The sequence below is a fragment of the Pelodiscus sinensis genome, chromosome 1, assembly GCF_049634645.1.
Source record: "Pelodiscus sinensis isolate JC-2024 chromosome 1, ASM4963464v1, whole genome shotgun sequence".
NCBI lineage: Eukaryota > Metazoa > Chordata > Testudines > Trionychidae > Pelodiscus > Pelodiscus sinensis.
The window spans coordinates 140,961,573-140,979,368 of NC_134711.1; the positions used below are offsets into that span (position 1 = coordinate 140,961,573).

At 42.2% G+C, this 17,796-nt stretch overlaps 1 protein-coding gene across 8 annotated transcripts in view; it reads left to right on the plus strand.

The window, feature by feature from the left end:
• Positions 1–17,796, plus strand: part of SPAG17 (sperm associated antigen 17) — a 202,896-nt gene that overhangs the window by 165,158 nt on the left and 19,942 nt on the right. For all 8 annotated transcript variants that reach the window (XM_075904849.1, XM_075904827.1, XM_075904833.1 and 5 more), the window contains 6 exons: positions 4,538–4,665; positions 5,620–5,750; positions 8,567–8,694; positions 9,621–9,803; positions 13,052–13,165; positions 17,668–17,713. In XM_075904849.1, the coding sequence (XP_075760964.1) occupies positions 4,538–4,665; positions 5,620–5,750; positions 8,567–8,694; positions 9,621–9,803; positions 13,052–13,165; positions 17,668–17,713 (730 nt within the window). The remainder of the gene's footprint in view (positions 1–4,537; positions 4,666–5,619; positions 5,751–8,566; positions 8,695–9,620; positions 9,804–13,051; positions 13,166–17,667; positions 17,714–17,796) is intronic.

The window sequence follows — 17,796 nt, forward strand, 5'->3', positions numbered from 1 at the left end:
GGGAGGGGGAGGGCTTGCACAGCGGAGCAGCCCAGGTGCCCCTGGGCTGCCCCCCTGCCGGCTTCCCCCGCGGCTTTGTAAAGGTGCGGAGGGGCTCGCGCAGCAGGCGCGCCTGGGCTGCCCCCCCTGCCGGCTTCCCCCGCGGCTTTGTGAAGCCGGCAGGGGGGCAGCCCAGGCGCGGCCCTTTGCTCCGCGTCTTCCTGGTCTGCAGACGTGGAGCAGCTTTTCTTCCCGGGGAGTACACGGGCGGCGGGACCACGTGGTCCCGCAGTCCGTGTTCGTAACTGCGGATCCGACGTAAGTCGGATTCGCGTAAGTCGGGGGCTGCCTGTACATATAAAGAGTCTGGTAATGGGGAAAGTCTTCAGAATACAGCAAGGCTTTCACTTGGGTCAGGATCCTGTTGTGATCCAGACTCTGATACTTTCAAGGTCTCCCTACAACTAGGTTCTCCACCTTGGGATAGACTTCCATCATTGTCCCTCTGACGGTTGGTAGGGGAGCTTGGGCGCACCCTCTCCACTGGGCTGTGACCCAAAGTCCAGTGGTAGGCTAAATCCTGCACTTCGGGAGATTATATGGCTTCCTCCCTCAATCACTTCCTGCCAGTCCCCTTTTTTCCCCCCAGAATAAAGTAAAGAACTAAACCACAAAGATCCAGTCTTGATCTTCATAGACTCACTGATCCCTTCTTTGTAGGCTTGGCCAGGTGTCCATAGTCAACCTCAAGCAGCAAGAAGTTCTGTGATGCTTCTTCTCATGAGTCCAATTTGCAGATCAACTCACCCCCACTATCTGCTTCCAACTAAGCTACTCTGCTCCCCTTCTGAAGCTCCTTCTCTAGCCTGTTCAGGCTTTGCAGGTGTTGTGGGGTGGGTTGCCTGGCCCAGGAGTAGTGCTTTAACCTCTCCCTTTCCAGTGTAAGGTTTGTACATTCCATCACAAACACCTGAGAGTGTATGCATTATGATACAGTCTTTCATGAACAGGGGGAATGGACAGTGCTCACTAAGGATGTCTACACAGCAGATTTATTTCAAAATAACTAGCGTTATTCTGAAATAACTTAGTTCTCATCTACACCGCCAGCAGTTATTTCGAAATAGTGTTGAAATACTGTCAAGTTGGAGGTATTCTTACTCCAACTCCTGTAACCCTCATTGTACAAGGAGTAAGGGAAGTCAGAGGAAAAGTGCTCTGTTTTGAAGTAAGTGCTATGAAGGCTTTCCCAATTTCAATTTCAAAATGAACTATGCAATTGACATAGTTCAGTTTGCATAGCTTATTTTGAGTTAAGCCCAGCTGTATAGATGTACCCTAAATGAGCAGCTATGCAGTAATTTGTTTTATTCTCATAGTTCAATGTGTGGCCCAACCTTTATTTACTGCATGCTATTCAAACCTTGCTCTGAAGACAGATTTTTTAATTTCCTCTTAGGTTTTCCTGTGGCACTCATAACAGTAGTAGCAAATTCTTCCCAAACATTCTTTTCAACATCCCTGTGAGATGAGGGGGAGTTAGCCCTATTTTAAAGATAATAAACTGAGGTACAAAGAGATCAAGGTAAACATTTTTCCACTAATTTTATGCATCCAATATAGGATCTCTTGGTTTGTTTAGCACTAGCTAGCATTTTATGTGTTCAAAATACAGCTTCAGTTGGCTTTTCTTGCAGCCATGAATGTTTCAGAACAGACCCCAAGGATTTGAGTTAGGCACCCAGAAAATGAGGAACTCACAATTACAAGATCACCTGTGAAAAGCTTGTTTTAAGTGTCTCCAGCATCACACAGGCAGAGGCAGGTACAGAATCCAGTTCTCAGGCATCATTAACTGCCTTACCTATGTGAACTTCTCTCTTATTGCAATCTCTTGCTTCATTCATAACATATCTTCACATTTCTACAACAGATAATGTAGAATTTCTACAGAGAACAACCTACTTTATTTTGCACAGTCCTGCTTCATCTCAGAGTAGGTTCATCTTGTGAATGACAAGCATGAATGAGAGATAAGGACCTAACCAAGTGAGTTATAAGATCAAGAACACATATTCCTGCTCATCCAGAAATATAATTTATGCTATAATGTGCCGAAAGTGTCTGTCTGCTATGTACATTGGACAAACGTCTCAGACACTTTGCCAAAGAATCAAAGCCCACAAACAGATATTAGACAGGATCACAAAGAAAAAACAGTTTCTTGCCATTTCAACCAGAAAGGACATTGTCTCAACGACTCGATTACCTGCATCCTGCTTCAAAGACCTTTTCAGACCATACTTGAAAGAGAATCCTCTGAACTGTCATTCATGCTTAAATTTGACACTTTACACCTAAGTTTAAACAAAGACATCAATTATCTTACCCATTACAAAGATAGCTTCCCCAATTATCACCTTTAATATCATTAGCTCTCAGACATTTACCTTCCCCCCCGCCCACCCCCCTTCTGTTCTGAAATTTGATTTGTCCTTTTCATATGTGTTCATTTTTTTTAATTGTATCATTTGGTATATATGGTTGTGCCAATTTTCTTCCACTATTTGATCTGAGGAAGTGGGTCTGGCCCACGAAAGCTCATCACCTAATAAACCATCTTGTTAGTCTTTAAAGTGCTACATAGTCCTGTATTTTGTTTCAGCTACACCAGTCTAACACGGCTACATTTCTGTCACTCTTTTATATTGTAATTCTGGCCACACCTAGCACCTTGTGCATATTCATGAAGGTGTCATTCAGCTTTCTTTCCCTTATCTATATTTTCACATCTCAGGAATATTGGTGTGCCCTGTTTTCATAGGTTGTTCGACCTCTTACTTTCATGTATGCATGATAAATATCCTGCAGTCTAAAAGGCTGACCTGGCTTAAGTCACCTCTAGGAGAGAGTTCATGGCTGAGAATCCTTAGGCACCAGAGTACCTCTGTAGAACTGAACACAAAAGAACAAACCACAGGAAGCCATTTCCTTGTTCACAATTGTTCCAAGTCTGCCTTTCCAGTCTGTCCAAAAAAATGACTTTCTCTCAGAGCCATGGTAGTAGTGAGTTTCTTTCTGTGTCTTTTTAGGACTGCTTGCTCTTGGCTTTCTTGGTGTTCTCTCTCTTCTCTATTTTTTTGCCCGCTTATAGACAGCTGCAACCAGGGATGAAAGGAACTTAAATTTCTTGCAAGTAATGTCCTATTGCAACCCGGATTCCTGCCAGCTCTTCAACTAGCTCCCTGCTGGCTTTTGCCAAAACTCAGCCAGTGCTTGCTAAGGCTGCACATTGGGGCATACCCCCCCCCCCCTTACTTTCACCTGTGGCTGCAACCAAATGAATGCCTAGCCCCTGATTTGCATTCAGTCTAGTCTTCAAGAAGTGATTTTTCTTTTTTTGAGCTGTCACTAAACAAAGGGCCATTTAATTGGTGTCTCAGCCTGAATGGAGAGTGGTTAGTATACCCATCAGTTTCACCAAATCTGAGGCTGCAGTTTGCTAGTAGATTAAAGACCCACCTACAGGGAATTAGACAATCTTAGGGTATGTCTACACTACCACCCTAGTTCGAACTAGGGTGGTAATGTAGGCAACCGGAGTTGCAAATGAAGCCCGGGATTTGAATTTCCCAGGCTTCATTTGCATCTTGCCGGGTGCCGCCATTTTTAAATGTCCGCTAGTGCGGACTTTGTGCCGTGCGGCTACATGCGGCACGGACTAGGTAGTTCGGACTAGGTATTCTGAACTACCGTTAAGTGAAACGAGGAGTAACGGTAGTTCGGAATAGGAAGCCTAGTCCGAACTACCTAGTCCGTGCTGCGTGTAGCTGCGCGGCACGGAGTCCGCACTAGCGGACATTTAAAAATGGCGGCGCCCAGCAAGATGCAAATGAAGCCCAGGAAATTCAAATCCAGGGCTTCATTTGCAACTCCGGTTGCCTACATTACCACCCTAGTTCGAACTAGGGTGGTAGTGTAGACATACCCTCACTTATTTAAAATCTAAATAGAAGTGACTATTTTCAGCTGAGCACCCTACAGCTGCCACTACCTTTAGTGCCTCAAAATCTCTGAATATCAAATTATTTAATTTTTGATACCTAAATATAGATACAGAAGCTTAACTTTACATAACCAGTTTTGAAAAAGTTGAACAGTATTTCTTACTTAACTATCTCATTCACATGTATGTTTTAATTATTTAATAATATAATTAAAATCCTAATTATTATTATCATGGGGCATCAAGAACTACATTTAAGAGGTTGCCTACAATATGCTCACTATCTATTTCCATGAAAGTGCAAATAAATAATTGCATGAGTGAACAGTACTTGTGTATGCTGTTAGCTGAGTTGACCTGCAAATGTATGCTTTATATGCAGGTACCCATTTGTATTACCCCATTACCCATTACAATAAATATTTAGCTGCCTAGCACAAAACAATGACTTGGCTGTAACTGTAACTGTGCTTGCTCACATCTGGACTTAGTAGCAAATTTATTTTTTAAAAAGAGTTCTAACCCGAATGATTTCGTATGCTCCCATCATAGGTCATGGCTGATGGCAGCACATCTGTGTTCATTCCCAGCATTGATTCTGATGGTGAGGAAGATGGATACTTATCACCAATACCAAAAGAAGTTAGTACTCCTGTCACATATGGTGAACATGCCCCCAGGTAAACTGAACATACCACACAGGGATTTGTTCTTGGCTCTCTGCTATTTAATGTCTTTATTTGTGACCTGGAAGAAAATGTACAATCATCACTGATAACATTTGCAAATGACACAAAAATTGGGGGTGTGGTAAATATTGAAGAGGACAGGTCACTTATTCAGATCATTTGGTGAACTTGGCACAAGCAAACAATATAGGTTTTAATACTGCTACATGTAAATGAATAAAAAATAAAGTAGGTCATATTTACAGGAAGAGGGACTTTATCCTGGGAAGCAGTGGCTCTAAAAAATATTTGGTAATCATGAAGATGGGATCCCAGTGTGATGTTGGGGCCAAAAGAGCTAATGCAAATCTGGGATGCTTAAATAGGGGAATTTTGAGTAGCAGTAGATTATTTTACATCTGTATTTGACATTGATGTGACTTCCTATTAGAATATTGTGTCCCAGTTTAGTGTCCTCAATAAAAGAAGGATGTTGATAAATTGGAGAGGGTTCGAAGAACTATGAGAATCGGGGGAGATGAGGGGGCCAACGGGAAGCAGGGCTGGTTGTGGGGGGGTTGGGCGGAACGAGGCTGGCTGCGGGATATCCGAGGGGGAACCAATGGCCGGGAGGGGGCGGGGCTGGCTGGGAGTAAGGGGGGGCGGGAAGCACAGCTGGGAGGGATTGGGGGCCGGGAGGAAGGGGGGGCAAGAAGCAGAGCTGGCGCGGGGGGTGCAGCGGCGCTGGCCGGGGAGATCAGGAAGAGGAACAGGCTGGTGGGAAGCAGAGCTTGGGGGGGGGGGTAGAGGGGGCTGGCCAGGGAAGATCAGGAGGGAAAGTGGGGGAGAACCATCATCCTGAACTTCCACTCTTTCATTATGCCATCATAGTGTTCTTTCCTATGGAAAAGTGTGTGATTCGAATATAGCTTGGAACTAATCAGATTTGTGGGGATGATTATTTAGGTTCTTCATTGTCTATGCTGATGGTTCAGGGACTGAACTCCTACGGAACAGTGATATAGAAGAATACCTTGCTGTGGCATATGGCGATCCAGCTACTGCAGTCTTGCAGGAGCCAGTACAAGAATGTCCAGGTAGGAATATTTCATTTTATTTTTGCCAACCCTGTTTAGAAATAATTAAAATAGTTGGAGCAAAACACTCAAAACTCTTAGGTCAGAAAACTGAAAGTGCTGTTCTCCATTGTGCTCATCCTCCAAATTTGCTCCCCCACTGGTCCCATAGGGAAGACTACATCCTATTTCTGCCCAGAGGTAGCAGTGTACATGGGTTTCTACTCCACGGGACCTGAAAGTAGCAAGGAGTATGGAAGAATAAACGTATAGAAAGACTGTGGGATATAGTCAGTCAGCTGAATGACTGTTTGATGAAGGGGGATGTTAACACATATTTGGTACGCTTTTATATATATGAAAATGGAAACTACCACTACATACATCTATACTATGAATTCATTTTGTGGAGGGAAGTCACCAAATGTCTTTTGTTAGTTTAACCAGCCACCTTTACCTATGTGTGCAGTAAAATTATCATTGTAAATGGTGGCTCTTTTCTATTTGGGAAGCTCCCTCTATACATCTGGTGATAAGGACACTGAAAGATATAAATGGGAGGAGGGTTATTGATGTCGTATGGGACCTTCTACCTGTAGGCCCATGGTACTACGTGAGAATGGCTGTACTGGGTCAGACCAAAGGTCCATCTAGCCCAGTAGCCTGTCTGCCTACGCCAGGTGCCCCAGACAGGGTGGACCGAAGACAATGATCAAGCAATTTGTCTCGTGCCATCCATCTCCAGCCTCTGACAAACAGAGGCCAGGGATACCATTTCTATCCCCTGACTAATAGCCTTTTATGGAGCCAACCTCCATGAAATTATCTAGCTTCTCTTTAAACTCTGTTATAGTCCTAGCCTTCACAGCCTCCTCTGGCAAGGAGTTCCACAGGTTGACTATGTTGCTGTGTGAAGAAGAACTTTCTTTTATTAGTTTTAAACCTGCTACCCATTTAATTTCATTTGGTATGCTCTAGTTCTTCTATTATGGGAACTAATAAATAACTTTTCTTTATTCACCCTCTCCACACCACTCATGATTTTATATACCTCTATCATATCCCCCCTCGGTCTCCTCTTTTCTAAACTGAAAAGTCCCAGTTGCTTTAGCCTCTCTTCATATAGGACCTGAAGGCTTGGCGTGGTGTATGTGAATGAATTGCCAGAACATAAGAATAGCCATAATGGGTCAAATCAAAGGTCCATCTAGTCCAGTATCCTGTCTCTCTACAGTGGCCAATGCCAGGTGCCCCAGAGGGATTGAACAGAACAGATAATCATCAAGTGATCTATCCCTTGTCACCCATTCTGAGACTCTGACAAACAGAGATTAGAGACACCATTCCTGCCCATCTTGACTAATATGAATTTATCTAGCTCTTTTTCCTGTTAAAGCTCTTGCCTTCACAACATCCTCTGGCAAGGAGTTCCACAGGTTGACTGTGCTTTGTCATTTACTGCCAGTCCTCATGAACAAGCTATGGGAAAAGTCTGAAGAAGGCAGACGTGTGCTAAAAAAAATGACAAATAAGCCATAAAGAGAAACTTATATAGTACTGTTGATGTGGAGAATAGGATGACAAAATGGCACTTTAAACAGTACAATAATGGCACAGTTCTCCCAACAGCTAATTTAGGGAGGAACTGAGAACAGCCATCCTATTACTTACCCTATCAGGTTTTACTTAATTGGAAGTGTTGATTCCACCAAAAATAAATGGCTCCCCAGCAGCAGATGAATTGAATAACACCGATAAAACTGCCACTAACATTAAAAAGAGGAAGCGAGAAAGAGGAAGAGAAACTCATTTAAAAAACCAGGAGAGTAGAAGTGGGCAGTTCAGAAGGGAAGACAAGATATGTTCCATGAGAATGCCAGATGAGGAAGCTTGTCTGTTAATCACCCTGAGCACTCTGAAGATAGCAAACTACTTGGCTTCCCCTAAAAAGATTACTACAGTTAGATATGTGGAGTCTGGTGGTGGCGTCTATAGATTCAGATAAGAATACAAATTTTAGGATGCTTCTTCAGACTTCAGAAGAAGTCTTTTAGGGCCTTCCTACCTTACTAGCTTTGGTATTTTTGCTATACTAAAAGTGGGGCTTTTCTCCTCTTGTAGGCTTATGGGACATTGTATCATAGTGATTAAACATCTCACAGTGATGTACATTTCTAATGTAGTATATGGGTCAGAATATAGGGCTAAGTGGATTGTTGGTCTGATAGGAGAGGAAAACTTAAAGATCTGAAAACTGCATCACTCTTCAACATTTGATAATTAAGACACCTGTAGGGTTTTTTTTTAAATAAGCTAGAGTTGAACAGAGAGTAACAATTATAAGTAATTAGTTATCTGTGGTCTGAAGGTGTAAAATATGATACAACGCAGCTCACAACAATGCTTATGTTGAATATGGAAGTGTAGATTAAATAAAAGTTCCATATGCAGCTCAAGCTGGTGTAATGCTGGCACTGTAGTTTTTTCATGGTCTGCACCTCCTTACTCAAAAGAAGGTCATTTATACTGCACTCCATAATATACAAATTAGTTGTATCCCTGATACTCCTAGCAAGTTGCAAATGCAATCTCTGGTTTGCCAAAGTTTAGGTGATCTTAATCCAAAATTGTCTGCTTAGTATGCAGTCACATTGTGATCCGGTATTTTCTCAAACCATCAAAATCAAATTTTGGTCTTCATTTTCACATTCCAGTAATTATTAGCTTTCCATTTATATAAGTGTTTTGTTTGAAAATTTCAAACTCTTCATCAAATTTTCCATCCATTTTGGATGGATGGATGCAAGATTATTTTTCTTGAAATGTTTTTAACTCAGGTGTTCTAAGTATTATTGTTCTTCGTCCACTGACTGAAACATCTCCTTGGATAATGAAGAAAGAATCATCTAATATTATTCCTCCTAGCCTCCAGTCCAGGAACTGGGATACATTTCCTCCAATTGAGGTACAAATCTTTCAAAACTCTTTATCCCTGCTTTGCTATTAGGCATTGATGTTACTCTGTTACTTATGATTTTATTTATTATTTGCACATAGCCCTCGTAGATTGGACTTGTAGATTATAAAACCGTAAGAGACAATTATAATCATGTTGTCTAACCTCTTGCATGACACAGGACTTCCCTTAATCAATTTCTATTTGAGAATTTCCAACCACTTACGTATTTGAATTAATTAAACCTCACAACATCTGTGTGAAATAGGTGAATATTATTAGCCCCAATTTATAGATGGAAATTTGAAGCACAAAGATGTTAGTGAGTTGATTTAGGTCACGCATTGAATCTAGCCCAGAGCCAGAAACAGAACTCTGATCTCATCAGTCCCATGTATTAGCCACAAAACCATGCTGACAAGCCAGAGAGCATCCTCTTCAGATAATATCGATGAGCTTAAATTAGACCAAGTTCAATTAGATTACAATAGGTTAATGTAATAAGCATGTGACATAGGAATTCACTGTCCACTGACTTCACTGGTTACAATTATAATTAGATTAGAGTCAATCAGATTTGGATCCAAACTTTGCACCTGCTCCCACCTTTGTAAACTAAAATTCTGAAATCCAAATACCATTGATCTTGAGGGATCTACACTTTGTGGCTTGGGGCACGTTTCTGCATTTCTGCATAACAACTTGAGGGGCTACCATGTGAACTTGGTCATAACTATAGATCCGAGGCTCAGAAATACCCTAGCCTGAAATTCAGTCTCTGAGTTCGTTTAGTCCAAGTTGCAATTCTTGTTTTGTGAGCAGAATAGATTTTCAGGTAAGCTTATCTATAACCTTGCTTTTTGACTTCTTGAGAACCTTCCGTGTCAATATAATAGATAACCTAATCCTGTTTGATTGTTGTTCATTGTGTTCAGAGGAAGATTCCAGGTCCACCATTTGGCACACACATTTGGAAAGGTCTGTGCATAGGATCCAAACAGCTAACTAGCTCTCCAGCACCTGTACTAAAATGCCCGAATGTGCTACAAATCCGACAGCTGATCCAGTATGAACCAATCACTGATGAGCTGAGACAGAAGTTGCAGTTGTCCCTCAAGGTAACGCAGTCATAGTAACTTCATTCTCTTAGTAAACAGAATTTGCTGACAAATCAAGTAGCGTGTATTTCTCACACACCCCTGAGACAAGAGCTGTCAGTTACCTGGAATCCAATAGTCCTTGCACATATATATACATTTACATATATGTGAATATAAAATATATAAACCCCACATAGGATAGGGTACTGACCTTGCCTAATTTATTTCACAATGAAACTAATGTGCCTTGCTTTCACTTTTTTTTCCTCAGTGTAGCTATTCCACATTAGCTATCCCAGTGTAAAAACTTTTTGTAAGGAAGTGAAGACAAGGATATGTCAGGGCTGAGCAACATTGACACAAGATGTTTTATGGGAGAGGTTTTACTACTAGGGACTGTGCTATGCTTTTTCTAGGATACATGGAAGCCCTCAATCTATAAGATTGTCATTCAGACACTTTCTACTAGAAAAAAATCACTTAAAGACACCTTACATTCATTAAAAATAATCTTCCTTCTTTTACACACCAGTAGTCCTATATTAATATATAGCAATTTCATGCCCATCATAGGTTGCATCTCCCAAATGTAGATAGGATAACTTCAGTCTGCTTCATTATATACAGTTAAAGTGCGTTTCTTGGGATCCTTTTACAGTACAAAGCACACTGTCATCACGTAACTACTGAGCAAAAAAGCACTAATCATTGAGCAACAGCGTCAAAGAAAAATAAAAGTGTTACATTTTTATTTCTGACAGGAAAACAAAAACTATCAAAAATGTGTATTTCTCCATTTCCCATTCAGTACATGTTCATGATACTCTGTTCTAGTACAACAGGCTCTCCCACGCTATACAGAGCTCTCAAATGCGCTGTATGTGGAAGGGCATTCTGCATTTCAGCTGCATCAGATGATGCTCTACAGACATACAAGGGATGCCCATTAAAATTCCTTTTAAACTAGGGGAAAGTGCACTGGAGTGAAAGGTAGGTGATCAAGAGACCTAACTGGGCAATGGGCAACCTAGGCAAGAGAGAGGGCCACATGTAGTGTTCCCTTTAACATTTTCTATCCTTGGGTGGGTTGAATTTTCTTATGTGCACCACCAATATTGAGGTAGTGCCTCAATGTATAGCACCAATACAAACAAAACACACATTTTATTTATTACATACACACAAAATATATACATATATTTTAAGCAGTCTTTATGTGTGGAATAAAATATATTAAAACAAGACACCTGTGACAAAGGTGCTGTACAAAGGTAGGGAATTAGCCTTCTTCCACTGGAGGAAGAGTATAAGCCCCAGAACAAATTAACACCTGGCTTCAGGGTTTTGCATGTTTCAAAGAGCTTGCGAATAAGGTTTAATTCTATAAAACAACTAACATCACACCTAGTACTTGCCGCTTCTGACTCATAAAAGCCAGAACTCTACCAGATAGCAAAGATCTGGCCTTAATGCAACACAATTTACCATGAATTAATTAGTAACACAGGATTTTTAAAATTCATTAAGTTCAGAGTTTAGATATCTGCAACACTCCAAAAAATTCTGTTAAAAGAATTAAAAAACAATGAATAGCCCTGCAGCACCTTAGGACTAATAACTTTTTTAGTACAGACTAACACAGCTTACGCTCTGAAACGGTTAAAAGAATCTTTTATTTCTTATCTTAAGCCATTTACCCCTATTTGCAAACTTTGTTTGAAATATAATCATGCAAATGTCCTCCGTGTGTGTGTGTGTGTGTGTGTGTGTGTGTGTGTGTGTGTGTGTGTGTGTGTGAGAGAGAGACACACACACACACACACACACACACACCTTTCTCTCTCTCCCTTCAAACCAGCCTAACAGAGAGGATTGCAGTGAATCAAACACCCCAAACAAACTGCCCCGACTGCACCTCACTGCATGATGCCTGCACACAATCACTCCCTCTTTCCCCCACCTACCTCATGCAGTCAGCTCCTTTACCTCTCCTTTTCCAGCCCAGGAGGATTGAAGAGACTGCTGGGTTTCTGCCTCGCCCCTCGCCCTACCCCCCCAATCCGGCAGATGGGACTTTCCCCCAAGCCTATTAATTACTCCCTCTCTCCTCCCAGCCACTCATTCCCTGCTTATCTCGGCTGATTGTCTTCCATTTAAAGCATGTGGCAGGCAGTGTTTAGCTGCTATTTACAAAGGCCCCAGTCCCACTGATCAGCTGATCTCCCTGCCTGTGCAGGTAGCTTTGAATCTCTGTGTGAGGCTCGGAACATAGCTTGAGGGAACTTTGGCCAAATGAGTGACCCTCCTTCATCTCAAAGGGCCACAAAACTGTCATAACCAAGGTAGTCTCCTGGGATAGGGTAGTTTTGCTAACTGTGCTTCCATATCTAGAATTTGCAGGGTGTGCCTATTGAACCATAGCAGTGCTTTGATTGGATGCAAAGGGAGAGCATGGCTCTCACAGTCAATTTTATATGCAGTCAGCAAACACTTCCCTTCATATGCACTTGCTTTATGTGTGTCACGTTAGCAATACTGGTATGAAAAAACCATGAAAACGAGGAATCTGGCAACTCTGTATGAGCAATGACAAACGAAATGTCTTGCGGGTCACACATATAACCCCAATGGACCGCATGTGGCCCTTGAGATGCAGGTTTCCCACCACTGGATCTAGTCTCTCCTCTGCTGATTGCTCTTTATATTTCCACACGCTTCATTCTACTTATTTGATAAACATTAACTGGAAGGTTGCACAGGATCACTGGAACAGAATTCAGATCTGTAATACAAGTTTTGAGAGGGTAGATTGAGACTATTTATATTAGAAGAAAACTTTTTTATAGAAGCATTTTTAAGCTAGAGACTTGTTCAGAACACAGCCATGGACCAGTGGAGAGGGCACTGGCTTTCCCTTCTCCTTCGCCATTTCTTTGGAATTCAAAGAAAAATGGGAAGGAACTTGAAAGGTTGCAGGCCTGGCCTATTTATGAATCCTTGTATATAGCTTGTCACCTGAATAGAGATGCAAACCTAGTCTTGCCTGTGGACCCTACTTTTTCATCTAAGTGAGCTTCTAAGATGCATAAAGATTCCTCTGAGAAACAGCTTTAGCACAGATTTATTTGTTTTTTACCCTGACAGTCTGACTCTGCAGAGGCAATATACACCTCACTTATATAAGTAAACTATTCTCTGCATGGGTGTTCATTATGTTTACTTCTATAAAACAAACAGTTGCATCTCCCATATCCTTTATTCACTAGGAGTACATAGACTACATCCTGAAACAAGAAGACGAAATGCAAGAGATGACCATTAAAGAACCAAGAACAGAGGAAGAAAAGGGTAATGCTGCTGACCTCCTAAAACTGGTTATGGTGAGAGAACTTCATTTTGATTTGTTTCTTTTCAGTATCAACAATTGAAACTCAAGGTCTGTTTGCACTAGGAACAATGTGGCATTGACTCTTCTAAGTGCTCTTAAAATCCACATGATTATCTTGAAATTTTCTGTACTTCTTGGGGGTACTGGGTAATGTTAGTTAAGAATGGCCATACTGGGTCAGATCAAAGGTCCAGCTAGCCCAGTGTCCTGTCTGCCGACAGTGGCCAATGCCAGATGCCCCAGAGGAAGTGAACACAACAGGTAATCATCATCAAGTGATCCTTTTCCTGTCACCCATTTCCAGCCTCCAACAAACAGAGGCTAGGGACACTGTTCCTACCCTTCTTGGCTAACAAGTACTGATGAACCTATTCTCCATTAATTTATCTAGTTCTTTTTTGAATGCTGTTAAAGTCCTGGTCTTTGCAATATCCTCATGCAAGGGGTTCCACAGAATGTTTTGTGCTAGCCTATTTGTAGTAGGAGGTCTGGAGAAGAGCATATATGCTGAATTCCAATTGAAGCTAAGAACCTCTAAAATTCTTCAGAACAGAGTTACGGTCCATTGTCACCAACTGCAATGGTAAATCATATTGGCTAAACAAGGTACAAAGATATCCAATAGTCTTGGTAGCTGTAGTAGAAATTGCTCTGAAACCTTCTGGCCATTTTCAATACATGTTGACTATGACTCAAAACACATAACTTTCTAAAGGTCTTGCTGGTCCATGTGAACACACATCCAAGGAGTCTGAGACACAGTCAAGGGGTATAGATGAGCTGGATCAGGATCATGGTGAATTTTCTGACATTTTGTACAGCCCTTTCCCTTCCTTTTGGTATCTTTGTTGATTCCCAGTCACCATACGCAACTCTGGTCTACAGCTTTCATCCTTACATGCCAATATCTTGTGAAGAGCTTCCAAAACTTCAGACGGAAGTGATTTCAGAATAATCATTTGGTTTCCCCTCAAATGCAACCATGATTTGCAGATAATTCACGCTGACATGACACAAATTATGTAAAACGAGGATTCCTTTAATCCAATAGTTCCCAACCTGTGGTCCGCGGACGGTACTGTAGGGAGTCCACTGATAGTTTAAAAGTAAGGATCAGGCCCACCGTGAGACTGGGACTTTCCACCAAGCAATTCTCACCCAGGGCTCACAGTTCACGACCATCTATCCTTCCACTGCCAGCTGCGCTGCCGTTTATGCTCCAGCCCTCTCCTGCTCCCAGGCCCGTGGTGGACTTGTTCCTTACTTTTCTTTTCCTTTCCTTTTTTTTCCTCCCCCAGAGCTCCGTGCCTGGCCAAGGGAGATGGGCAGAGGATAGAAGGGGACGGGAGTTGAGGAAGCAGTGCAGGCCAAGGGACAGTGCTGCTGCTGCTTCCTGCTGCCCCCCTTGACAGAATGGCAAAAGGCAGGGACTGGGAGTTGACAGGCTCCAAGCCTGCAGATGTTCCACATGGATAAAAAGTCCCAGCGCACCAGTGGTTTGCCCTGCTGGCCTGGAAAGTGATCCTGGGAAGTGCTGCGGACTATGCTGTACTCAGCTGGGACATTTGTTTATTTGCAAAGTCTGAGCTTGTTTGCTTGCAGGCACAGAGCCTCTCCGCTCCCATTGGCTGTGAACAGTGACCAGCAGCCAATGGGAGCTGAGAAGCTCCATGCCCTGCCGTGCACATGTCCCTCAGCCCGCGCTGAAGCTGACAAGCTGTAACTGTCCTCTGGAGTTGTCTTACAAACACGTCACTCACTTTTTACCATGTTTTCTCTTTTTTGAAATGATTGTGTTACATAAACTCATCACCCCGCTCTAACCATTCAAGAGCTATTAAATGGTGGGAAGGGTATAGTTGCAAAAATGGATCGGTGGATCCAATAAAATTTTCTTCAATAAAAATATATGGCAGCTCAAAGCCATTACATTTCAATGTGGACACCCTGTATTCTCTCTCAGTACTACTAGATAACATGAACTATTACACATTTCAAATGATTATCAAGTAATGGAATGTTTGAAAATAACTAAATTGTTTGGGAGTCCATAAAATGTTAGTAGATTGAAAAGGGGCCCATGTGCTCAAAAAGGTTGGGTACCATTGCTTTAATCCTATGCTGTACCTTGTAGAACTGTGGCCTTCACAACAGAAAGCACATCATCCTTCATGGTTTCTTTGATTTGTATACTAGTGCCCCCCCTCCTGCCCCAGGAACAGCCACCACCATCTTGGTGATGGATGGGCCAGGCACCCTTGGAACAAAGGAAGGATAAGGGGGGCTCAGAATGTAGGGATGTTGGGGGGCTCCCCCAATGGCACAGTGGATAAGGTACCCGCCTCTGGAGCCAGGAGTCACCAGCTCAAGGGCCCAAGCTTCCCCTCTCCCCCACAGGAACAGCCCCCACCAGCTTCATGATGGATGGACCAGGCACCCTTGCAACAGAGGAAGGATAAGGGGGGCCCAGAATGTAGGGAGGTTGGGGGGCACATCATCCTTCATGGTTTCTTTGATTTGTATACTCATCAAATTGAGAGAGAACACTTCCTCAGGAGCTTGGGGATAGTAGGCTTGCCTGGATCCAGCACCTGTGGCTCAGGGCTCTCCCCCAGCATTGGGGATTCCATGCTGGTGCTCCAGCCCTCCTGCCACTCACCCATCTGTAGGGCTGAAGCACACAAAATCTACTAGCCTGGTGTGCAAGGGGACTATGAGGAATGTCTTTCTCCTTAGCTGGGGGCCACATCAGTGAGGGTTTTTTTGCTTCTCACTTGTGTGTTGCCCTCACCTGATTTTTTCTGTTGGTCAGTGGCCCCTAACCCCAAAAAAGGTTCCCCACCTCTGCTCTAGTGATTATCTCAAGCCCATGGCACCAATTACACATCCACAATATTTAGCTAAAAGTTTGAAAAACTCAAATTTATCTCAATGAACTCTCAGTCTGTGGTCTTCCAAACATTGTAAAACAGCATCCAAATTCTGAAGATGATCCTCTTGATCCTTCCCTGTAATAAGGATGTTATCCAAATAACAATGAACTCCATTCAGTCCCTTTCGAATTTCATTTATGGCTTTCTGGGCCAGGGCCAGGGCTGGATTACCCAATAGGCAGACTAAGTACGTGCTTAGGGCACCATCTGTAGGGCTGAAGCAAAAAAAAAAAAGATATTTTACGGTATAGTATTGTTTTTATTTTGAATTACATATAGGGGGGGCACCATAATCTTTTCAGTACTTAGGGCCTCTAAAGGTCTTAATCCGGCCCTGGACAGGGCAGGTGCCAATGTGATACTGAAAGGGAACCAGTTGTAATGTAATAAGCCTTTTTGCTTGTGAGAGGCTTGCAAGATATAGGATCAGTCTCCATGTGTAGGAATGCATTGAGCTAATCCAGTTTACTGAAACACCAACCACCACTAAATTACAAACATTTTCAATATGAGACAGATAATAGTGATCTGCACATAACACTGGATTCAGTGCCACTTTGAAATCTCCACAAATTCAGACTATGTCTTCCTTCTTAATCATAAGTGTGATGAGTGTAGCTCATTCACTATGTTAAACCACTGTTAAGACTTTGATGTTATCTGAATGGTCCAAATCAGCTTTCACAAGGCACAACTCTGGGCTTGCAGTGTTTTGGCTAACTATCAGACTAAACAGTGAGCTTCACTGACACATTGTTCATTTTACCAATCTCTTTTTCAACAACTTTGGCACTGAGTATTTCTTGAATATTTCAAGGTGCTTTTGTGTTCACCTTGGTCTCAGTCTAATTCTCCTTGAGCTTCTCAAGCCAACATACTTTCCTTCCATCCTATACAAGGGTAAAGCAACAAAATGTTCATCAAGTTGAACTCTGACTAAGAATCCTTATCTGTCCCGACTCTTACCATACCAATTTGTAGTAATGGGATGGTGGGGGTACTTGTGCTGTAATTTAATGCATAAATGGCTGAATATGATTATAGTCCTACTATACTTTTCTAATTTTTTAATTAATCTGCGGTGGAGAACAGTACTGAAAAATGTGAGGGAAATGGACCACAAGAGAAGCACAGTCCTAACAATTCTCCACATGCTGCAAGTTCATTAACAAATTCCAAAGCAAAGTATTTTGAGGTATTAACTCTTCACGCATGAGAATCTAATTAAACTCACTCTCTGTTAGTGACTGTCAGGTGTGTATACATGTTATCTGCTACTCTCTTGTTAACGTTGCTAAGGACCCTGAAGGTCCCATGCTTGTTTTCACGTGGCTGTATCTACTGCATGTCCCCCATTCCTTGGCTCCCATTGCGTTGTGTTTTAGAGATATTTTGTTTCCTGGCTCACATTTCCAGGCCCCCTGCAGGCCCCCACATTTTCAACCTCAGATTAATAGAAGGCAATGAACACTTGTTTAGGGATAAAAAGTCACAAAGGATAGGTACTGTTATGCAAGACCTTGTTTGTCACATTAGTATAATTCTTCCATTTTCCTTGCAGTCTTTCCCTAACTTGGAGAAATCATCAAAAGATCTCAACACAAGAGGTAGGAGCCATTAAAGCTCTATATTTTAAATGTTCTAGTGATCCTTTTTAGTGCTATGCATATTAATCTGTCTGTTCTGGTTT